The sequence below is a fragment of the Erinaceus europaeus genome, chromosome 4 (genome assembly GCF_950295315.1).
Source record: "Erinaceus europaeus chromosome 4, mEriEur2.1, whole genome shotgun sequence".
In the NCBI taxonomy this organism is placed as follows: domain Eukaryota; kingdom Metazoa; phylum Chordata; class Mammalia; order Eulipotyphla; family Erinaceidae; genus Erinaceus; species Erinaceus europaeus.
The window spans coordinates 126040145-126065289 of NC_080165.1; the positions used below are offsets into that span (position 1 = coordinate 126040145).

The 25145-nt window shown below is 38.4% G+C and overlaps 1 protein-coding gene across 4 annotated transcripts in view; it reads right to left on the minus strand.

Annotated features, from left to right (window-relative positions):
* Positions 1-25145, minus strand: part of NCOA7 (nuclear receptor coactivator 7) — a 202331-nt gene that overhangs the window by 76487 nt on the left and 100699 nt on the right. For all 4 annotated transcript variants that reach the window (XM_060190505.1, XM_007528336.3, XM_060190504.1 and 1 more), the window contains 2 exons: positions 13080-13159; positions 6593-6700 (listed from right to left, as the gene is read on the minus strand). In XM_060190505.1, the coding sequence (XP_060046488.1) occupies positions 6593-6700; positions 13080-13159 (188 nt within the window). The remainder of the gene's footprint in view (positions 1-6592; positions 6701-13079; positions 13160-25145) is intronic.

Below are 25145 nucleotides of genomic sequence, written 5' to 3' on the forward strand. Positions count from 1 at the left end.
TTAATATATAACACTCACATAAATTTACTAACATGTATGAAATAAACTCTTGGAGGTAATGTAAAATACGTAATCTCAGTACTTCCTCTCCCATTACTATCTGAGTTACCTGAAAAGAAAAACAAAGTCCTTGGTTTTAATCCCAGACACCACATAGAAATAAAAATGATACTGGAGCTCCAGTGGCACAACTGGTTAGTGCGCAATACTTGTCCAGAAATAAAAGTGATAAAAGGAACCTCAGAGAAAATAATTAATTGCAGAAAACATGACATTCTCTCATTCTTCTTCTCATAAACAAAGACAAATGCCCTGACCTGTACAAAACACCTTTATGATAAATTCTCATTCCTGAAGTGTTACTATGATCCTGTCACTCAACATATATCTTTTAATGATACATGCTATGTTTTTCTAGTTATCAGATACAATTGTAAAATAGTGACTATTAATGTTATAAAACAAATTTATAGAAGATATATATATATATATTTCAAATTTATTGTCACCAGGGTTATCAATCAGCTCGGTGTTTGCATGATGAATCTGACACTCCTGCCAGTTTTATTGTTTTGTTTTGTCTTGTTTTTGATAGAGACAAAGGGAAATTGAGAGGGAAGGAAATAGAGGGAGAGAGAAAGAAAGACACTGGCTACACTGCTTCACCACTTGTGAGGCTTTCCCCCTGCAGGTGGGGACCTGAGACTTGATGACCCCAGATCCTTGCACATGGTAATATATACATTCTATCAGGTGTGCCATCACCCAGCCCACCCTTATAGGTAATGCTATAACAACTGATCAAAATTATTATTCACTGCTTCTGATTCTTTCATTCCCTTTCTCTCTATTTCCTTTCTCTCTCTCTATTCTCTTTCTTCTTTCTTTCTTTCTTTCTTCCTTTCTCTCTCTCTGTCTCTCTTTCTTTCTTTAATCCTCTTTTCTGTCAGAACTCAGTTCTAGTTTATGGTGGTGGTGATGGTAGGGGATCAAATCAAACTTAGGGGGAGTTGGGCGGTAGCACAGCAGGTTAAGCACACGTGGTGCAAAGTGCAAGGACCATCCTAAGCCCTGGCTCCCCACCTGCAGGGGAGTCGCTTCACAGGTGGTGAAGCAGTTCTGTAGGTGTGTATCTTTCTCTCCCCATCTCTATCTTCCCCTCCTCTCTCTATTTCTCTCTGTCCTATCCAACAACAATGATAACAATAATAACTACAACAAGGGCAACAAAAGGGAAAATAAATAAATATTACATATATATAAATCATACCTAGGACCTTTAAGCCTCAGACATAAAATTCTGTTGGCATGAACAACTTTGTTATCTGTCTCACATCTACGTTAGCTGAAATAACTCCTAATGAAGAGAAAAGTTCTTGAAGCAAGGGAATAACAAAAGGTACTGTAAGATGAAAGAGGGAAAGTCGACATGGATGGAGGTGAGTTAATGGGAAAACAGATTACTATTGAGAAGATATGCTCCAAAATTTGCACTACTCTTTGCTACAGTGGGCTATAAAGCTGGCTCTGAGTTTCCAGACAATCAGTGCAAGAGGATACATCATTAGAAAATAGAATTCAATTTCCGTAAGTTTGTTTCAGAAGTACAAATATGTCCCACAAGAGAGTGTCCTATGCTTGACTATCCTTTATGATATATAGCAGTTAATACAATGATCACTTGTATTTTTTTAGAGTGTGACTATTTTATTTAGTTTTATGTACCACAAGCATGAAATCACATAGCATTGTCCAACTTACTTCACTAAGTACAAAACACTCTAGATCCAAGTTGTTGCAGTGGCAGGTTTTTCTTTTCTTTTCTTTTCTTTTCTTTTCTTTTCTTTTCTTTTCTTTTCTTTCTTATTAATATCTGAATAGTAGTCCATTTCCTAAGTAGTATTCTATAAACTACATTTTCTCTACTATCTATAGAAAGGCACAGAGGCTATTTCCAGCATTCAGCTTATTATAATAAAATAGGATATCTGTCTCTCCAAATTAGTGTTTCTGTATTTTTTTGAAGGAAATGCTCAGCAGTAGAATAATTGCATTGTGAGACCACCTGAGATTGCAACAAGACAGGACTAGAACGACTTCAGAAACCCACCAAATCACTGGTGAGTGCAAACACTTGTGGCTTGCGGACAGAGAGCAGCTTAGGGAGAGATTAAGTGGCTGGTAACAGTCCAGCAGTTTACCAGTTGAGACACCACCTCCAGTCTCTTTCACAAACAAAAAGACTGCTGAAGGGAGGAGAGGACTCCCCTAAGACTCACCAAATGCAGCTGTGAGTCTCCATTGCTACTGCCCTCAGAAGCTGGGGCAGCGGCAGGGAGGCCCTGTGCTGACACCAGGGGACAGAGAACTAACCAGGAAACTCAGGAGAAGATTTATACCACTGTGGCCTAGCGGCGGGGCTGTGAGAATCTCTTTGCATAACCACTGAGTTATCTCTGCCCTACCCTGTTTTATCTCTTGGTCAGGAGTCAGTGATTAAGCTAAGAAGCCTACTTAAAGTTTAAAAGCCCTCAGGCTCCCATACCCTATAGGGGAGAAAAAGAACAAAAGAGGCTTTTAAGGCACTGAGCTCCAACTCAAGGATTAAAATAATATTGAAACAACTGTCAATTTCCACAACTGTGAACAGTTTAATTACTTTGCTTAGACAAAACTCAGTCCAGGCAAGAGTAATCAGTAATTTGAAAAGTACTGAAAGAGGGACCTCATAACATATTATATAGAATGGATAAACCAACAAGAAGAAATATTGGACAAATGAATAGGACAAGAGTCCAGCTAGAAGCCCCCTAAAGGGTGAAGCACAAAATAATGAGGGCAACATCCAAACACTAGTTAAGGAAATAACAAGAGTGAGTAGAGTTTGAAAGAATTGTTATCAGAAACACAGAAACAACAAATGAGACTCTGGAAGAAAACAAATATCTCAAGGTTATTAGAGAGCTGAAAGTTGAAATAGCTTAGCTAAGAATAATTGCATTCTGTGGAATTTCTATTTTTAATTTTTTTGAGCCACTGGGAAACAATTTTTGTAACATTTAATAAGGGTAAGTGGCAGTACAAAAGTTTGTACTTCAATAAAAGTCATTTACAAATATGTGTTTACATGTCTCTTATTTATCTTTTGTATCTAGGCAAGATGAATGAATGGATAACACTTATCCTAAGGACTTCTCTCTCCACATATATATATATATTTTTTTTTTCAACTGAACTTTTGACAACTGTCAGGCAACACAACTGAGATTCTGTTGCCTGAAGTGTTCTAAGTATTAAATCAAAGGGATAATCCCTATACTTAGTCACTTAACTGCAGTGTAGATAAAGGTGACATCTGAAAACCAAAGATTTGTTAGAATAAGTGCTATCTGAATATGGCAGTGAGTCTGGATCATAGGACAGCTGAGGTTTTCCCCTTGGCTTCAGACAATAATTCTTAGTCTAATGAAACACACTGGCAAATGGAGGATTTGGCTAAAGATCTAAAAACAAAGCTCTCATTATTTTAACCTAGAAATACTAAGTATGTGTAGCCAATGTATCCCATTATATATATAAAAAAATATTGGCTATATATCACAAGATAAGTTCTGAGTGCTTGCAGAAAGAAATGCCTGATAAATTATATTCTTTATATATGCTATCAAATGTTATGTAAATTTCAGAATGGGAAACTCAGGAATTTCTGAGAAGAAAATACTATAATGTTTTTTGTAAAGTTTGTCTGATATATATTTTTTAATTTTTTAAAGTAACAACAGCTCCAGAGCAGAACTAAGAATCACCTCTCCTATTTGTGCTCTCTAAAACGCGAGTTTCATACTTTCTAGAATAACAGCAGATAAAACCAGTTTTGATTTAAAAGTTCTACTCTCATGAGAGAGATACCTATCCCTCCAGGCACCAAGCAAAATATTTTAAACATCTTGAAGCAAAAGATGACATGCAGATTTTAAAAGCCCCTCAGTGTCATACTTCTTGACTCCTTATCTTTGTCAGCAAAATCATGAATCCATTTAGGTCCAAAGACAATTAACAGCACATAATTGTTCAGTGAATACTTCTTAGTATATTAGTTATATAAGGACTAAACAGGACAACAATGGCTAGAATGAGTATCTAAGGAATTCAACATTACTCCTAATTTCAGAAATTAACTTTTTAAAAAATATTTACTTTTTGTTACTTATTTACTATGTAGAGAAAGAGAAATTGAGAGGGAAGGGGGAAATAGGGGAAGAGATAGAGACACTTGCAATATTGTTTCATTACTTGTGAAGCTTTCCTCCTGTAGATGGGGACTAAGGGCTTGAACCCAGGACCTTGCACACTATAATGTGTGTGCTTCACTGCCTGGCCCCTGATTTTTTTTTCTTTCCTTTTTTAACACAACAAGAGCTCTACAATAGGATTTCAGTTCAATAAATTCCCTGGTAACTACTTTTGAAAATCACCTCTCACCTATGGTTACTTGCCCAGGACAAGTTCTTTTTCTTATCTCAAAGTGATCACCAAATGGCTCATCTGGGTCAAACAGCCACTGTACTATAAATAAAGATCTGCGGTTCCTATTTCTGGTATTTTTAAAAAATCCCTATAGTGAACATATTAAAAAGTCTTTATAAGTTACTGAATGTGGCACCAGTATTTTGTGTATGAATATAGTGAAAAAACAAGAAGTCGACCCAAATTATCTTAGCCAAGTTTCAGTAGGTATAGTATTTAATCTTAATCTAATAGATACATGCTAGAGAATAATGTTAATTTGCTGACTATGAAAAACTTATTTTATTGACTGTTGACAACTACTGGGAAATAATATGAACTTTTAAGACTTCCTTACCTTTTACCTTGTATTGACTAATCAAATATTTGAATACCCCATGTGTGTAAGACACTGTGTTGAGACTGGAGAAAATAGATATCAAAAATAGAAAGAGGACAAAAGCTGGCTAACTTACAGCCAGTTGGCTTTCAAGTGCTGCCCTTGAAACAAATACAAAAACCAATATAACTATTATTTAAATAAAGTCACACTGAAACAAGTCTGTCTGTAACCTGAAAGAATGAAATGCTGCTGTAATATTAGCTGATACACAGGAAGAATCTCTAGGAAGTCAACAATGGAACCAGAATGTGGTCACTGCATGAACTTGAAACCTGGCCCTAGTCAGGATCTACCGATGTCATGTCCATAGTTTAGGAGTAGAAACAATAGAGGGATAAAGAATAGGAAAGCTATCAGGGGAGGGGATGGGATATGGAGATCTGGTGGTGGGAACTGTGCGGAGTTCTACCCCTCTTATCCTATGGTTTTGTTAATGTCTCTTTTTTTTAAATAAAAAAATATATTTTTATGTGAAAGGTACAAAACTGTGCTGGATCAACCTATGATTAATCTACAAAATACATAATTTGTCAATTCAGTTAAATATAAATTCAGGAAAAATTTGGAGGAGGGTAATGACGAGTCATACTTGTGCTGGCCTGGAGGTAGTGCAGAGGTTATAGTAATGATTACTGAATTTATGTGCAAGTCCTGAGTTCGATCCCTGACATTACATGTGCCAGAGCGACTCTCTGGATTGTGTTCTTGTTCTCTCTCTCTCTTTCTCTCTCTCTCTCTCTCTTCTTCCCTCCATCCTCCAAAAAGTATGACCATTTTCATTTTTTTATTGCCCCAGGGTTATTGCTGAGGCTTGGTGTTGGCACTATAAACCCACTGCTCCCCGGCAGGCATTATTATTATTATTATATAGGATAGGGAGATAAGAGAAAGACAGACCCCTGCAGACCTGCTTCACCACTTGTGAAGCAGACCCCCTGCAGGTGAGGGAGCTGGGGCTTGAATCTGGGTACTTGCACTTGGTAATACATGAGCTTAACCAGATGCACCACTGCCTGGCCCCAGTATGACCTTTTCTTAATCATCCTGAGTATTTCTGCGTTGGCATGACTAATTGTGTCATGCTGTTTAAATGAATGCAAAAATAACAAAGATTTTACATAAGGTAGAAGGATGAATGGGCCAGCAAAAAAGCTTACATAGATGATGTGTTTCTTGGTCAAGGTTTGAGCCCAGCCCCCCACTGTGGTGAAGGAAACTTCAGTGCTGTGGTTTCTTCTACCCCATCTTCCACTGCTGTGCCTCTCTGTCTCTGTTTGGGGGTGGGGAATACACACACAAACACACACTTACATTTAAAGTAGCATGATGGCAATAATGCAGTTTAGGATAAGACTTAACTGAAACTTGAAATTCTAAATTATATAATCTAAGAGTATCGGCACGGTATTTTGCAGGAAGATATGTATTAACTCTTCTTAATATCTGAAGTAACACATACAACATAAATTAATAATATTCAAGAAATCTGTTAATAATTTGTGAAACACTAATTACTAGACACTTTTAGAATTCCTTGGATTAAAGACTGAAGCATCTACATTATTACTGATGATCCTGTGACACTTCTTCTTCTTCTAGCGTTTGCCTCCTGTGACACTAATAATAAGGCACTAAAAGCAAAAGTAAGATTTCTGAAGCAGTATTTCATGAGAAATTAATTACCTGGCCTGGAACAATAGTATGTGTGAAAAGTTTATTCAGCTCCACTAATTTATTGGGAGTAACGTTAAACTTCAGTGCTATGGAGTTGAGAGTGTCTTGGCTTCCAGCCTAGAATAATGAAATACACAAGATTTAATACGTTAAAGGGAAAAAAATACCACATTTCATTTTAACTAAGTGAATGAAAAAGTCACAGTCACATCCAGAGGTTTTATGGAAAAAAATAAGAATATATTATCAGTCCTTAATAAAACCACAGAAAAGCAAAGTCTCAGAGACAGCTCATCACCAGTTTTTTTTAGCTTTTAATGTCACTCTCCATTAACAGATTTTTTTTTTCCTCTAGGGTTATTGCTGGGGCTCAGTGTCTGCACTATGAATCTACTGCTCCTGGAGGCCATCATTTTTGTTGCCCTTGTTGTTATTGTTGTTACTGTTGTCATTGCTGTTGTTGTTGGGTAGGATAGAGCGAAATCAAAAGAGAAGGGGAAGACAGAGAGGAGGAGAGAAAGATAGACACCGTTTGTGAAGTGACCCTCTGCAAGTGGGGAGCCGGGGGCTTAAACCAGGATCCTTATACTGGTCCATGTGCCTCACACCATGTGCACTTACCCACTGTGCACTGCACTACCACCTGGTCCCCCTCATTAATAGATTTTTAAACTAACTCTGTAACAACTAAAGATGTGTGGAGTATAAATCCATGTGGTGAAGTATAAAACTAATAAAATTAAAAATAAAACATACATAAAGTAATATCCACAGGAAAAACGGAGTTATTTTCACTCTCTGCAACCTTTGATCAAGTTGTTTCTTATTGCACAGGCTTATTTATGATTGGTGGTTTATTATTGCCTATTTTCTCCAGTCTCAACATAGTGTCTTACACACATGAGGTATTCAAATATTTAATTAGTCAGTACAGTAAAAGTTAAGGAAGTCTTAAAAGTTCAGATTATTTCCCAATAGTTGTAAACAGTCAATAAAATAAGTTTTTCATAGTCAGAAAATTAGCAAAAATTATTCTCTAACTCTAATATGTTCCAGCTACATACATTTTATCATCCCTTCTGTAGAAGAGAAGAATAGGGATAAAGTGGGCAATGCATTGGAAATTCCACAGTAAACGTTTCTATCCCAAAATAAGTTTGTTGCTTGTAGTCAAGTCAATATCCAAAACAGACTCCCTATCCAAGGTCATCAGATGCAATTTATTAGTGAGAGGTCAACCTCATGAATGGTATCCCCATTAGTAGCCCCAAGGGGTCTACTGATAGAAGCATCAAGGGGAATTTCCATAAGCACAACTGTTTCGCCAGATAAGGTTTGAATTAGGTAGAGTTTTGTTATATGATGACATGAAATGGCAAGTAGGTAAAGACATAGAATTAAAGTCACCGTGAGACAAGTCAGAAAGAGAAAGACTAATACCAAATGATCTCACTTAAAGGTTGAATTTAGAAATTAAGGACAGTAAAGGAAAACTTAGGGTGAAAACTGGATTAGGTGTGGTGTATTACACCAACCAACGCAAAAGACTCTGGGGGAGGAGTGATGGGATGAAGGGACATTGGGTTGCTGTTCGGTCTCCTAGACGCCTGCCAAGGAGACATGAGAGGTTGTGCCTATGTGTTAAATACTACGCTAGAAATCATTAGCCCCTAAATAAAAAAATAATAAAAAGAAATGAAGTTACGATTACTTTTAGTAGTAAAACCTCCATCAACCACATGAGAAGGTAATAAAGTCTGTAGATTACACTAAATAGCCTCAAAGACATTCTAGAACAAGTAAGAATATGAATACATATATATTTTAAATATGGAATAATTATAAAAAATAATGCACCTCCCTTTCCTTAGGGCAAAACTATCTCTAGCACAATTAATAGTTTTAAAATATATGCTCTAATACTTATATAATTATTCATATCTAGTGGCGTTCAGGAATTAGAAAGATACAGATTGAGAATATAAGCAGAAGGGGTCGGGTGCTGGCTTACTGGCTTAAGTGTGCGTAGTGGGAAGCCCAAAGACACGTGCAGGGATCCTGATTTGAACCCCTGGCTCTCCACCTTCAGGGGGTTCACTTTATGAGCAGTGAAGGAGGTCTGCAGGTGTCTCTCTGTTTCTCTCTCTCTCTCTAACTCTCCTCCCAATAATTTTTTTCTCTGTTCTAGCCAATAAAATGAAGGAGGAAAAAAGGCCTCTAGGAGCAGTGGATTCTTAGTGTAGGCACGAAGCCCCAGCGATATAACCCTGGGGAAAAAAAAAAGAACACAGGCTAAAGACAAACTATTAGACTTAAATTCCAGGTCTGTCACTTGCTTGATAAGTGACTTTGATTTCCTTAACTTTTCTGTGTCTCAAGTTCTTTGTTTGTTAAATACAAATAGTCACAAATTCTGCTTCAAAATGCAAAGCACTTACTTCCCAACAAGTGATCAATAAATTTGTTTCATTATTTTTTAAACTTCTTTTCTTTTTTTTAATTTTTTATCTTTATTTATTGGATAGAGATGGCCAGAAATCAAGAGGGAAGGCGGTGAGAGAGAAAGAGAGAGAGAGAGAGAGAGACCTGCAGCACTGCATTCACCACTCGTAAAGCTTTCCCCTGCAGATGAGGGCTGGGGGCTCAAACCTGAGTCCTTGAGCACTGTAATATATGCACTCAACTAGGTGCACCATCACCTAGCCCCCTGCTTCATGATTTTTATAAAATATATAGAAGATACTCTATGGGGACTTCAGGGGAGATAATCTGGAATTATTACACACAAAAAAATATACATATAGAATCGTCACAAACCCTGGGAAGGCTACTAGTATCATTAAAACCAATGGTAAACCAAAATGCCTGAACATCCGATAGGTCAGAATCCACATGAGCAATCCAGTTAAGTGCCAACATGATCCAGCTGAAGAGCAGAATTATGACTAACTTTTAATTTCCAAAGAAAAGTAGACATAATAACTCACTGAATACAACTATCCTCCGTAACATATAAATCATGCAGGTGGACATAGTTACACTTTTAATTTGCTAACCTGCTTACATTAATTAACTCGGAGGTTGGGTTTTACTCTCAATGTGATGCCAAGAATTTATCATGTGAAGCATCACACAATAAGCAAACATTCTCATTTCGGAGGGGCTTATGAATATACTGGTGGATAAACACATAGCTTTATAATTAACAACAATTACAAATGATAATGTAGTTTAATGCAACGCTTCTCAAGTGCCTACCATGAGGTGAGGTATTCTCTTGGTGTAGTAGGAATCAACATATTGTGGAATTAGTAAAGTGATATGCAGAATCATCCCCCAATCCTCTCCGGAAAAAAATAGGGCCATTATGAGCCACAAAAATGTATATGATTAATTGTCCACAGGACTGAGCATGAAAAGTCACAAGGACTTTTCAATGTGATTTTACAGAGGCTTGGAAAAGATTTGCTATTCTCAAAGAAGCAGGAGTGAGGGATTAGGCCTGGCTCCTTCCCTTATAAATAAATAGTCTGGCAAGGTATACAAATAATGAGTAGAAAGAGAATACATTAAGAAAACACAAAGGCAACAGCAATGAATTTCTTCTTAGAAATTAGAACACCCCTCAACAATGCTATTTCAGAGTGAATTGAAAACAGGTGAGTAACTGAGTATCACCATGTGTGAAGCCTAGGGAAAAATAATACAGCTTTTGGTTTCAAGTAGCTCATGGTAAAATGAGACGGATAAGTACGAAGCACACAATGTGAAGTTAATGGACACATGCATAGCATTAATCACTTGTGGATTCAGTCATGTAGAAGTCTTCACACTGAAAACACAGGATCTGAAATGCTCAGCACAAAGGGGCCTATTTTGTCACCATGGATATATTCACTAAAGTACAAGATAGATATACAAAAATAACAAGTCACTCCAATAATATCAACAATGTTAAATTGAGAAATTCTGTAAAGGGACATGATTCTATGAGACAGTAAAATGAAGGAATCTGAATGGCCAGAAAAAGTGGGGATGGGCATGGGAAATATGTAGAGATGTCAAGGGTAAACCTCTTGGTGTGTACAAATATATGGATAATGAACCACTGCTTCCTGAAAATGAGTAAAACATGGAGGTACATAGATAAGATCAGCAACGGAACACAGGGTTTTGGCACTCCAAATGTATCTCCTGAGTGGAGGTCTAAAATTGGTAGTCATCGCCATATCAAAAATAATTGAAGTCTTGGATTTATAGAGATTTCTTGGAGACATGGAGAGAAGGAAAATGAACTACAACAGGTCTTGAGAAACTTCCTTATTTAATGGGTAGACAGGTGTGATGGGTCTAAAGAACAGGTTGAGAAACATGATGTAAATCTCTAGGGTCTTTTTATTTTTTAATTTACTTACTTTATTTATTTGGGTAGAGACAGAGAAATAGAAAGGGGAGTGTGGCTCTCTCCTGGATCAACTAGGAATACCAAAGGAGATCACCCAGGACCGAAACAAGACTGGACTAGAATGACCACAGGAACCCACTAAATCACCAGTGAGTACAAACACATGTGGCTGGTGACAGAGAGAAGAGAGGAGCGTAAGGAGAGATTAAGTGACTGCTAACAGTCCAGCAGTTTATCAGTTGAGACACCACCTCCAGTCTGCTCCACCAACAAGGGGACAGCTGAAGGGAGGAGAGGACTCCCCAGAGACTCACCAAGTACAACTCTGAGTCTCCATTGCTACTACCCTCAGAATCTGGAGCAGCAACAGGGAGGGACACCAGGGGACAGAGATCTAACCAGGAAACTCAGGAGAAGACCTATACCTCGGTGGCATAGCTGAGGGGCTGTGAAAGTCTCTTTCCATAACCACCGGATAATCTCTGCCACACCCTGTTTTATCTCTTGGTCAGGAGTCAGTGATTAAGCTGAAGCCTATTGATAGTTTAAAAGCCCTCAGGCTCCCATAGCCTACAGGGAAGAAAAAAAAAGAGGCTTTTAAACCACTGAGCTCCAACTCAGGGATTAAAATACTATTGAAACAACTGTTAACTTCCACCACTGTGAACCCTTTAATTAACTTACTTAGACACAAGTCAATCCAGGCAATAGCAATCAGTAATTTGAAAAGTACTGATCAAGGGAACTCATAACATAATATATAAAATGGTTAAAACAACAAGAAGAAATATTGGAGAATTGAACCAGGACAAGAGTCCAGCTAAAAGTCCTCCAGAGGGTGAAGCACAAAATAACGAGTTCAACATCCAAACATTAGCTAAGGCAATAATAACAGGAGTGAGTAAAGAATTTGAAAAAATTGTAATCAGAAATACAGGAACAACAAATGAGACTATGGAAGAAAATACTAATTATCTCATGGTTATTAGAGAGCTGAAAGCTGAAATCGCTGAGCTAAGAATGCAACTAGCTGAACAAGCTAAAACAGTATCAGAACAGGGCAACAAAATAGAGAAACATATGAAAAAATGCTCCAAGTCTCTGATTGTCAGAGAAATGCAAATAAAGACAACAATGAGATATCACTTCACTCCTGTGAGAATGTCATACATCACAAAAGGTAACAGTAGCAAATGCTGGAGACGGTGTGGGGTCAAAGGAACCCTCCTACACTGCTGGCGGGAATGTCAATTGGTCCAACCTCTGTGGAGAACAGTCTGGAGAACTCTCAGAAGGCTAGAAATGGACCTACCCTACGACCCTGCAATTCCTCTCCTGGGGATATATCCTAAGGAACCCAACACATCCATCCAAAAAGATCTGTATGCACATATGTTCTTGGCAGCACAATTTGTAATAGCCAAAACCTGGAAGCAACCCAGGTGTCCAACAACAGATGAGTGGCTGAGCAAGTTGTGGTCTATATACACAATGGAATACTACTCAGCTGTAAAAAAATGGTGACTTCACCATTTTCAGCCAATCTTGGATGGACCTTGAAAAATTCATGTTCTGTGAAATAAGTCAGAAACAGAAGGATGAATATGGGATGATCTCACTCTCAGGCAGAAGTTGAAAAATAAGATCAGAAACTAAAACACAAGTAGAACCTGAAATGGAATTGGCATATCGCACCAAAGTAAAAGACTCTGGGGTGGGAGTGGGTGGGTGGGGAGAATACAGGTCCATGAAGGATGATAAATGACATAGTGGGGGTTGTATTGTGTTATGGGAAACTGGGGAATGTTATGCATGTACAAACTATTGTATTTACTGTTGAATGTAAAACATTAATTCCCCAATAAAGAAATTAAAAAAAAAAGAGAGAGTATGGAGATAGTGAGGGAGAGAGACGGAGAGACACCTGCAGTCCTCCTTTATCACTTGTGAAGCTTTCCCCCTGCCCGTGGGGGTCGAGGATTGAACCCTGGTCCTTGTGCACTATAGCACATGCACTCAACTAGGTGCACCACCACCCAACCCCTAAATCTCTAGTTTTATTAACATTTATGCCAGTGTTTTTATACTTACAGTGTATTCCATAGTACCATGGGGCTTCTGGACCACCATCTTTTTCTCCTTTTTATCATGTGCTTTGTTTTGAATGTCATCTGGAGAATAAAAACATTAGAATAATTTCACTTTTATAAATAGATATTATATATAGCAAATTACAAATGAGTTTTGTTGATAAAGCAAAAACAAACAAGCAAAAAACTAATAAAAAGTGAACTAGGGGGTCAGGCGGTAGCGCAGCAGGTTAAGCACATGTGGTGCTAAGTGCAAGGATGAGCCTAAGGATCCCGGTTCGAGCCCACGGCTCCCCACCTGCAGGGGAGCTGCTTCATAAGCAGTGAAGCAGGTCTGCAGGTGTCTAACTTTCTCTCCTCCTCTCTCCATTTCTCTCTGTCCTATCCAACAACGATGACATCAATAACAATAATAATTACAACAACAACAACCAAAAAAAAGGGCAACAAAAGGGGAAAAAAACAAAACAAAAAGTGAACTAGGACCCAGTAGAGCATACACATTATCATGTATAGGGATCCAGGCTGAAACCTTTGGTTCCCACCTGTAGGGAGGTGGGTTCATGAATGTTAAGCAATGCTGCAAGTGTCCCTCTCAGTTTCTCTGTCTCAATTTTTTAAAAAGAGTGAAAGAAAAAGTGGCAGCTGTGAGCATAAATTCATGGTGCAGTCACCTAGCCCAATTATAACCATGGTGACAATAAAAAACAAAATAAAATAAAATAAAATGATGAAATCAGGGCACAAGTTCCCCTTATTCATATATTACTATTAATTAGTGAATATTTGAATAAATGATTAATGTTGACTGTACAAATAACAATGAGGTAACAATGTTTTACCAATAGTTTAAATAGTGACATATAATGATGATAAAGCTAGAGTAAAACTACTGTAGTCATGATATAAATGATAGATAATGGTGTGGTCCAGGAGGTAGTGCTGTGGATAAAGCATTGGACTCTCAAGCATGAGGTCCTTAGTTCAGTCCCCAGCAGCACATGTACCTAAGTGATGTCTGGTTCTTTCTCTCTCTTCTCCTATCTTTTCTCATTAATAAATAACATTAAACAAATAAATGATAGATGATATAAAATAATACAGCTTTTTTAGAAAGTTAATTGTCAAAATGTAACAACAGTTATAAAAATGTTTATTTTTTGAGTCAGTTATCCTTCCTTTTAAGATTTTTATCCTAAAGAAAAATTCAAAAGAAGAAAACACTTCACAGCACACAGCCATTACATAATTTAGAATAATAAAATTCTGAAAAAGCTGATGTGTTCAACAGTATTGTATCAGACCACGTTTTCTGTCATTTCTATAGGTCAAAAAGTGATCAGCAACTGGCAGCTGCATATGACTCAACCTAACTGTAACAGTTAAATGTCTCTCAATATTAGCCAAAAAGAGAAGGACAACTACAGAATGATCTCACTTATAAGTGGGACTTAATAAAGGGACAGGGAAAGGGAACATAAAGTGAAAAATGGATTAAGTACAGTGTACTGCACCAAAGCAAAGGACTATGGGGAAGGCAAGGGAGGGCGAGATGGAAGAGAACTCTGAAACCCTGTTGCATAATGAAATTGCATCCATGTGTCAACGACCGCACTGAAAACCCACCCACCTCAATAAAAATAAGAAAAAGAAGTAAATAAAAGTATCTCCATTCATAAGTTAGACACTGAACCTAGAGCGATTTATTATGATGTACAAGTATTTAAGTATCAAAAAATCATAAAAAATTGCTTTAACCATGAAAAGATACTCTAGCATATATGTGGAACAAAAAATTGATATTAGATATCAGGCTGGGGAATAACTCAGTAGTAAATCATGGCCCATGCATATAGGAGTTGCTCAGTGTGATATATGCCAGAACTCAATAGTATTATTATATATATATATATATATATATATATCAAGGTAATTTTTTTTTCTTATTTGCCTCCAGGATTATCGCTGGGGCTTGGTGCCTGCACCACGAATACACTGCTCCTGAAGGCCATTTTTTCTCATTTTGTTGCCCTTGTTGTTATTATTGTTATTATTGCCATTGATATTGTTGTTGGATAGGACAGAGATAAATTGAGAGAGGAGGGGATGACAGAAAGGGGGAGAGAAAGATAGACACTTGCAGACCTGCTTCAACACTTGTGAAGCGACCCCCTTGCAGGTGGGAAGCCGGGGACTCGGACACAGATCCTTAGGCGGGTCGTTGCGCTGGTCCTTGCACTTCGCGCATGTGCGCTTAACCCACTGTGCTACCGCCTGACCCCCACAAGGTATCACTTTATACCAGTTAGCATGCAAAACAGAAAGCAGGATTATCCAAGTGTTTAAATGAACTGTTACTATGAAAGTGAATTGGCATAGTTCTTCCAGAAAAATCAACTCTCTCTCTCTCTATATATATATATCCCATAAGACTCAGTAGTCTGGGAGTCGAGGGGCAGCTTAACTATGTTATGTTTAAGCTTAACTATGTATGGTTAAGCACAGGTGGCGCAAAGCACAAGGACTGGCATAAGGATCCCCACCTACAGGGGAGTCGCTTCACAGGCGATGAAGCAGATCTGCAGGTGTCTATCTTTCTCTCGACCTATCTTCCCCTCCTCTCTCCATTTCTCTCTGTCCTACCCAACAATGACGACAACAATAAGTACAACAATAAAATAACAAGGGCAACAAAAGGGAATAAATAAATAAATGTTAAAAAAAAAGATTCAGGGAGTCAGGCGGTAGCACAGTGGATTAAGCACATGTGGCGCAAAGCACAAGGACTGGCGTAAGGATCCCGGTTTGAGCCCCTGGCTCCCCACCTTCAGGGGAGTCGCTTCACAGGCGGTGAAGCAGGTATGCAGGTGTCTATCTTTCTCTCCCCCTCTCTGTCTTCCCTTCCTCTCTCCATTTCTCTCTGTCCTATCCAACAACGATGACATCAATAATAACTACAACAATAAAACAACAAGGACAACAAAAGGGAATAAATAAATATTAAAAAAAAAAAAGATTCAGTCGTCTTAACTCACAGATGTAAACCATAAAGTGATTTGGAAGGATATACACCAAAGCATTATCTGTGGCAGTAACAGCTGAGTCATAAACCAAATGTGATATATATATACTTTTTTTTTTTTCTTGGATTCCAGGCAGTGATTAGAAACAACAAGTTAGAAACACACACAGTAACATGGTTACTTTAATATAAACAGAATGGGATATAGAGAACTATATCATTATGTATACGAAAAGTAAATCCACACAGGAGGGACTGGTTTGTTCCTATGTTTGTTAGAGCAGGAGTTACAATAGTGAAGACAAGGAGACAATCTAATTATCCATGTATATATAAAGAAAACCATATGTATATTCACACAATAAAATAATGATTCAGCTATACAAATAATGAAATTGTAACATGTGCACTCAACTAGGTGTGTCACCACCCAGCCTACTACTACTACTTAAATAATGAAATTATACCCTTTGATACAACATAATCAAATTTTGATGACATCAAGCTGCATGAGATAGGTCAGACACAAAAAGACTTTAGGTATGCCAATTCTTGGGTTGGGAAGATTAGCATAATAGTTATGCGAAAAGATTTTTTTTTTTTGCCTGGGACATTATATTGGAGGAAGCTTTGGTGCTGTGATGTCAATTCTTCTCCCCCCATTCCCCCTGTCTTTATCTGAAAAAGTCAGCCCAGAGGAATTAAGTCCCAGTGACAACAATGACAAAATAAAACCCACAATCTAATCTCATAGTTCCAGAGGACAAACAGGTGGTTAACAGGGGGTTGGAGGGTCCAGGAGAGGGAGAGAGAATGTGCAAAATGTGTTAAGGAGGCCAAAAGGAACAAACACGTTGTAAATAATATGAAATTGTTATAAAATTAATAAGGTATGGGAACAACATTTGGCTACTGTTAATAATACTCTACTACATATATAAAAGTTATCAAAAGAATACATTAAAAATTTTATTTATAAAAAAGAGACACTGACAAAAACCATAGGATAAGAGGGGTACAACTCCACACAATTCTCACCAGCAGAACTCTGTATCCCATCCCCTCCCCTGATAGCTTTCCTATTCTTTAACTCTCTGGGATAAAGTCTTCATCGGAAAAGAAAACTTTGTATGGTAACAGATAACACCTAGATATATTGGAGTATCACTTCACAGATATGCAAAAATCAATTATTTGTACATCTGAAATTACTTACATGCTAACTAGAACTCAATTTAAAAAAAAGATGCAGGTGGAGGGTAGATAGCACAATGGTTATGCGAAGATACTCTTGTGCTTGAGGCTCCAAAGTCTCCAGTTCAATACCCCACCCCTACCATCAGCCAGAGTTGAGCAGTGCTCTGGTCAAAAAAAAAAAAAAAAAAAAAAAAAGATGCACACAAAATAACATACGAATTTAATGGTACAGACAAATCTGAATAAAGTGAAACAGTGTGGAGTAGGGAAAGATGTAGGAGTATGGACTGAGAACAAAAGGAAATTAAAGAATAACAAAGAACCCAGCTCTTACTTGACTGGTGAGACATACATGAACTTTAACAGCTGGTTAACTGAATCCTCTACATCTAAGGTCCTATAATTCCACACCTCATATATAGATTAGCTATATCATGTCATCTACAAAAACAAATTCAGGTTTCCTCAGTGAGGACTGAGAAATAACAGAGGTACACAGAAATAGTGAATGACACTTGCCTAACTCTGAAACTTTTTTTTATTTTTTAATTTAAAACTAAAAGCCAAGAAAAAAAATCATAGCAGATTCCATTAGTGCCCTTTTTTGGTTACACGTATGTTCAAATCAGATTCATTTATAGAATCAAAGAGATCCTGAAAATATTTCTAGATTATAAAAATGACCTCTCTTCCGCCAGGTGACCAAATTATTCTAGGAAGATGAATCTGGTTGCTTTTTGTTTTGTTTAGATATTCATATCAGGAGGTTTTAAACAGCCCATTTAAAAACTTAAATCACAGTATTTTACACCTTTTATGTTCCCTACTTCTACTACCTCAGCTCCACTCCCCATCTTACAAGCCTGCCCTTCTCATGGTCACTATAGGCAGTTACTTCTGATCCTTTTGCTATCAGAATAGTCTTTTATTCTATTTTATTCAACAGGGTAGAGAGAATTGAGAGGGGAGGGAGAGACAGAGAGGGAGAGAGAAAGCCACCTGAAGACCTGCTTCACCACTCGTGAAAAACACCCGTTGCAGGCGGGGACCAGGGGCTTGAACCGGGATTCTTGTTCAGATCCTTGAGCACAGTACTTTGTAAGCTTAACCAGGTGTTCCACTGCCTGTCCCCCAATAGTCTTTTTATACACTTTTATAAGTACTTCCTGTATGTAGAGGCTAAGATAGACTGTTGTCTTCTTATCTGTGGTAGCTTCTAGTCCACTCTTTTTTTATATATATATATAAATTCCATGTCGATTAATTTTTTTTCTTTTTTTTGTTCTCCAGGGTTATTGCTGGGGCTTGGTGCCTACACTATGTACGATTCACTGCTCCTGGAGGCACCTTTTCCCATTTTGTTGCCCTTGTTGTTAGTATTATTGTTATTTTATTATTATTATTATTATTATTGTTATTGCTGTCATTGTTGGATAGGACAGAGAGAAATCAAGAGAGGAAGGGAAGACAGAAAGGGGGAGAGAAAGACAGATACCTGCAGACCTGCTTCACCGCTTGCGAAGCGACCCTCCCACCCCCCTGCTTCAGGTGGGGAACTGGGGGCTCAACCGGGATTCTTATGTTGGTCCTTGCACTTCATGCCATGCGCGCTTAACCTGTTGCGCTACCACCCGGCTCCCCATATCCACTCTTTACATTGTCTATAAGTACCTCTAGTCCCAGAGAACCACTGTAAGATTCCATATTGCTCAGCTGCAAAAGACAGACATATAGTGGTTGAATTTTTTAGGCTACTTAAAAACATCTGACTTGGTATAAAAATTAAATTACTTTATATTAGATTTCACAACAGTGAGAAGGTCAAAAGAATATCAAATATGGTGATACTAACACAAGAAAAGGGAATTTTTCTCTCCAAAGTCTAAGATTTTGAAATACTTATACTAAATATTGTGGTATGGCCATATTTGACTGTCTTATGCCTTAATATAATGAATAAATGTTTGAATAAATTTCCAGACACAAGATTAATGGGCCTGGCAATTTTGATTGCAGGCAACTTTTCCCTTTCTCTTTCTTTCTTTCTTTCTTTCTTTCTTTCTTTCTTTCTTTCTTTCTTTCTTTCTCCTTTCTTTCCTTCTTGCATCCTCCTCTTGCAATTTATTTAATTTGATAGGACAGAGAGAAATTGAGAAAGGGGGAAGAGAGAGAGAGAGAAGAGAGAAACAGAGATACACCTGCAGTGCTGCTTCATCATTTGTGAAGCTCCCCCCCTGCAAGTGGGGGCTAAGGGTTTAAACCTTGGTCCTTGTGCATAGTAACAAGGTCACTTAACCAGGCTTGTCATCCCCTGGCCCATCTCCTCCTCCTCCTTCTCCTCCTTCTCCTCCATCTTCTCTCTCTCTCTCTGTCTCTCTCTCCTAGAGCACTGTAGCTTACAGTGGCGTGGGGGACTGAACTTGAGAGTCTATTTTGTATATGCTCCTTGGCCCTATCTTGCAGACAACATACATACATACTGAAGTCACAAACCAAATATGATGTATCAATATAGAAATCAAACAAGTAGTTTTCACATTCTCAGGACCTGACTTGCTTTCACACCACAGCATAACTTAGGATTTCTATTGTTCTGATACATCTTTTTTACATTGAATTTTATGGTTGGCCCAACTAGAGGCTGAGAAATGATTCAGTGGATATAATGCACCCTCCTACCATGTGCGAGGCCCTGGGTTTGATCACAGGCACCAAATGAGAGTATAAAGGACAGGACCAGGGAAAACTCCACAGATAGTGGAATAGTGCTTTCATGTCTCCCCTTCTCTTATGTCTGTTTCTCCTCCTCTTTCTCCTTCTCTCTCGAACATATAGAATAACAATTGGGCTGTGGAGGTCTTTAGTAGTATCATACATGTGGGAGGCCATGGTTCATTCCCTGACACTGAATTAGAGAATAAAAAAAAATAGATGACCCAGTATGTGTAAGTGAAATATTATCCTTACCTAGATGTTCCTGCAGCACAGAACACACAAAGCATTGGAGAGGTTTCTGGCTCTGGAGAATGGGGGAAGAAGGCAGATCTGCTTTGAGAAATAACTAATTTGCTGCGCTTCATATTGGAATCCTTCCTCCATTGGTTCACTATAGGTAAGTCTCCCCAAAGTGAAATTCTCTATGACACCATTCCCTCTTCCAATTGTCAGACCTCCCTAAACCTTTTACACCTATCAAAGATTCTGACCCTCCCCTTCCTTACAAGAACCTGAAGCAAATCATGTAAAAGTATCTACCGCCAGAGGGAAAAGTCAGTCAAGTGTTCTTCAGAAGCCATCCAGAACAAAGTGACTGAATCTCCTACTTGCCTCATCTCTGAACTGAAATTTGCAAAGCAGGTTTTCCCCAGCCCAATAAGGAAGTAAGTGATAAAAACTGACACCTCCACCCCCCACCCCCACACACAAAGGAATGAATCATAGCCTCCTTAATAACCAAACTCACTATTTTTTCCCCCAGTAAATTCTGGATGTGGGGGTAGGAATAGAGGGACCTGTGTTGACTTTAAACCAAGTGAATCTGGTGCACTGCCCATAAGCCCTTCCTCTTCCTCTCAACCACTAGAAGGCTGGAAGTATCTGGAACATAGAATCTAAACTAAATCATCTAAGATCCTAGACAAAGAATCCCTTAAAGAAGATGTCTCCCTTTCCATGTACTGGGGCTAAAAGAAACTGATGTCCGGAGTCTGTCTGGGGCCAGGAAGTACATGAAGGAAGGATAATAAGGAATTTTTTTTTCCTCTCCAGGGTTAGCTGGGGCTCAGTGCCAGTATTACAAATCTACTGCTCCTGGTGGTCCTTTTTTTTTTTTTTTTCTTCCTTTTTCGATTCAGTAGGACAGAGAGAAATTGGGAGAGGTGGCTAGAGTGGAAGAGAGAAAAATAGATACCTGCAGACCTGCGTCACTGCTTGTGAACAGTCTCCATTGCAGGATCTCCTTTACTTACTGACTGATTGATTATAGTGGTGATCTGTAATGTCTTGAATCAGGTTGACTGCCAAAAGAACTCATTTTAAGAGAAGATCTGAGGTATGAAGGCAGAACTTAAAGAAGGCTTAGACACAGGGAGTGAAAAGAAGTATGACTAATATGGGGACACACACACACACACACACACACACACACGGACAGAAAAGCTAGTTTGGTGTCACAAAGGCCATGAAAAATGTTGAAGTCAAATGCTACACTAGACCTGAGAGATGGAAATTTGGAAGTGAGTAACTTGGAGGTAACAAGAGTTTCTGGGATGAGAAGTCAAAGGACCTCAAGGCAGATGGTGTTAAGTCTGCCAGTAATTTATAAATAAGGCCACTTGCAAAAATCTGATAAGGTGGAGACATATTGAGGGCTTATGGGGTTGTGAAATTTGTTGGTTACTTTGGCAAAAGATAAGGTTTCAATGATCTTAATATTAAGGAGGAGAAAGAAGCTTTAGTCATGGGTGGGGTCTCACAACCAGGGTCAAAGAAAGTAAACATCTTGCTGTTGTAGACCTGTGGAGTTCGTGACATGCGAGAAAGGCAACTGAAACTAAACCAGTGCTGGGTGAGATATGAAGAGTTAAGAGAACCAGGGGCTGGGTGGTGGTGCACCTGGTTGAGTGTAACTTTTAACACTTCGCAAGGACCTGGATTCCAGCCTCGAGTCCCCCCACCTGCAGGGGGAAGGCTTTCTGAGAAGTGAAGCAGTGTTGCAGGTGTCTCTCTGTCTCTCTCCCTTTCTATCACCCCCTTCCTTCTTTATTTCTGATTGTCTCTATCCAATAAATAAATGAGGATAATACAAAAAAAATAGAGTTAAGAAGATGAGACGGTAAACTAATTTCCAGTTGATAATGTGAGAAACTGCCACAAATTTAGTGGCTTTACATTAAAAATAAACACAAATTTATTACCTTAAGAGCTCTCTAGGCTTCAAATCTGAGTGGGTTAAAATGCTATAGTGACTAATGACAGTTCATTCTGGAGACTCGAGGGAAGGACTAGTTTCCATGCCTTTTTTGGTTATTGTTGTTTGTTTTCTGGTTATCGCTGAAGCTTCACTGCTTTGGGCTGACTTTTTTTAGACACAGTGAGACAAAGAGACAGAGAAAGAGAAAGAAACCATAGCATCAAAGATTCCTTCACTGTGTTAGGAACCAGGCTTCAACCTGGGTGCAAAACAACACACTATCTAAGCGAGCTATTTTGCCAGCCCTCCATACCTTTTCCAACTTTAAGAACTAGACTGCTTTCCTTGGATCAGGGTCCCCTCCTTCATTTGCAAAGCTTGTACAAGGGCTAGAACACTGAATCTGAAAGCAGGAGGTCCTGAGTTTGATCTCTGGCACTGCATATGCCAGACTTAATGGTCTGTCATCCTGCCCTCTCTCTCTTTTGTTAACAAACGAGTAGAAAAAGAATCAGTCTAAGATGAACTTGTGAGTTTACTGGAGGTAGTGAGTAGGGAATGTCAATGAACATGAGACTAGTTACATATTCCAGTTCTGAGAAAAATCAATAATGAAACAATACCAATATTGTTCAAACCTGAGCATCATGTTACTAACCACAAACTCCTTCAATGAGCAACGTCAGGACACTGGGTATTATGCATTGCTGTATTTGAAAATAGAAATAAGAGACACCTGTGAATTCCATGGGTTTTAATTCCAAAATCTCTAAAAGATGTAGGAAAAACAAAATATAAAGAATGTAACTTTTTTTTTCCCTTTTCCTTTTCTACTTATTCATTTTGCCTCCAGGATTATAGCAGGGGCTCGGTGCCAGCACTACAAATCCACAGCTCCTGGCGGCCATTCTTTCCATTTTACTGGGTGGGACTGAGAAATTGAGAGAAGAGGGGAGATAGAGAGGGAGAGAGAAAGATAACACACCTGCAGACCTGCTTCACTGCTTATGAAGCAACTCCCCTGCAGGTAGGGAGCCGGGGGGCTCAAACCGGGATCCTTGAGCAGATCCTTGTGCTTCATACTATGCATGCTTAACTTGATGTGCTACCTCCCGAGCCCTCTAACCTTTATTTTTTTTAATTATATAAACAAACACAAATAGAACTTTAAAAATGATCAGCTTTCTAGTTACATCAGAATCAATTCTGTGCTGGCCTTACACTTATTCAGTGTGTGTGTCCATTTTTTTCCTTCCTCTCCTTGAACAATTCTCTTTCCCTTCTCATAATTCTAAGATCACTTTAATGTTACACATTAAGACCGATTCTAAAATTTTGTCTGAAAATGAAAAATAGTTTGTATGGTATTCAAATGGGAGTTTCAAGGACCCAAAGACTGTGTCTCTTTAGATTTTTCTAGAATAAGGACATATTGCTTTACAAACATCAATATATTTATTTATTTATTTATTTATTTATTGGATAGAGACAGTGATTTTGGATTTTTGGAAGGTGGAGGAAGAGTCTTTTTGCATAATCATTATGCTATCTGCCCAAAGACCCCACTATTGTATGTTTTAAAAGAAGAAAATTTAAAAATTCATTGTCCATTGAAATTCAAGAATACATACATGAGCATACATGAGAATTCCTCAATACTCTTGATATATGGAAGAAATAAGCTTCCTTTTAGAGAGCATGCTATTTTTAACTTGACTATAAAAAATAATGGGGGCGGTGGGTAGAGAGAAACAAAGGAGCAATTCCAGGCTGTGTGGTGGGAGAACGTACTACACAAGCTCCAGCCCATTTCTTTGATTCCTGTTGTTTTGTAGAAGAGTGGAAAGGCAATTCCAGCAAAGCTTTTAAAGCTTCTGGGCACAATATTTTGCAATCCACTAAATTACAGCAAAGAGACTGACTTAACTCGATGCAAGGCTAAACTTCAAGTGTTTAAGAAAAAAAAACAACTAGTATAGTCATGGGCCCTTTGGAATATAACTAAAATAGGCCTATACTAATTATCTACAAAACAACACCCCCCCCCAATTCTTCATGTGAACTATTCCAGCCTTTAGGTTCATGATTAGTCAACAATTTGTTTGACTTTATATGTTAACTCTTTTTTTTCAGCCACCAGATTCCAGATGCTAACATGATGCCAACAGACTTCCCTGGGCAGACAACCCCACCAATGTGTCCTGGAGCCCCCCTTACCAGAGCCCTACCCCACTAGGGAAAGAGAGAGAAAGGCTGGGAGTATGGATCAACCTGTCAATGCCCATGTTCAGCGGGGAAGCAATTACAGAAGCCAGACCTTCCATCTTCTGCACCCGATAATGACTTTTGTTCCATACTCCCAGAGGGATAAAGAATAGGGAAGCTATCAGGGGAGGGGATGGGATACAAAGTTCTGGTGGTGGGAATTGTGTGGAGTTGTACCCCTCTTACCCTAGGGTTTTTGTCAGTGTTTCCTTTTTATAAATAAAAATTTAAAAGAAGAAATAGACTTTGTAGTTGAGATAAAGGCAGATACACTGAAACATAACAGAGACAATTCAGAAACCTTGAGTATAAAAGGCAATCCCTGTCATTTATAGCACTGCAAGTCAATATCTGTGCACAGCTGTACTCCAGGTGCTCATCTGTTCATCAACTGTCTCTCCAGATACTAAGAACCACTCCAAGCTCTCCTAAAGCATCCCTGAGTAAACTAACAAGAGTCTTTCATAATAAACCAAAGCAAATACTGAAAATGAAAACATTAACCATATGAATACAAGAATTCCCTCTATCACAATGCATGTTTAAACTTATTCTGGAATCTCTAGTCAAAGCAACAGATAAAAGGGTTTGAAATACTAAAAAAAACAAAAATTAAAGTTATTAGTGGTCTGGGAGATGGTGAAGTGGATAAAGCACCTGACTCTCAAGGG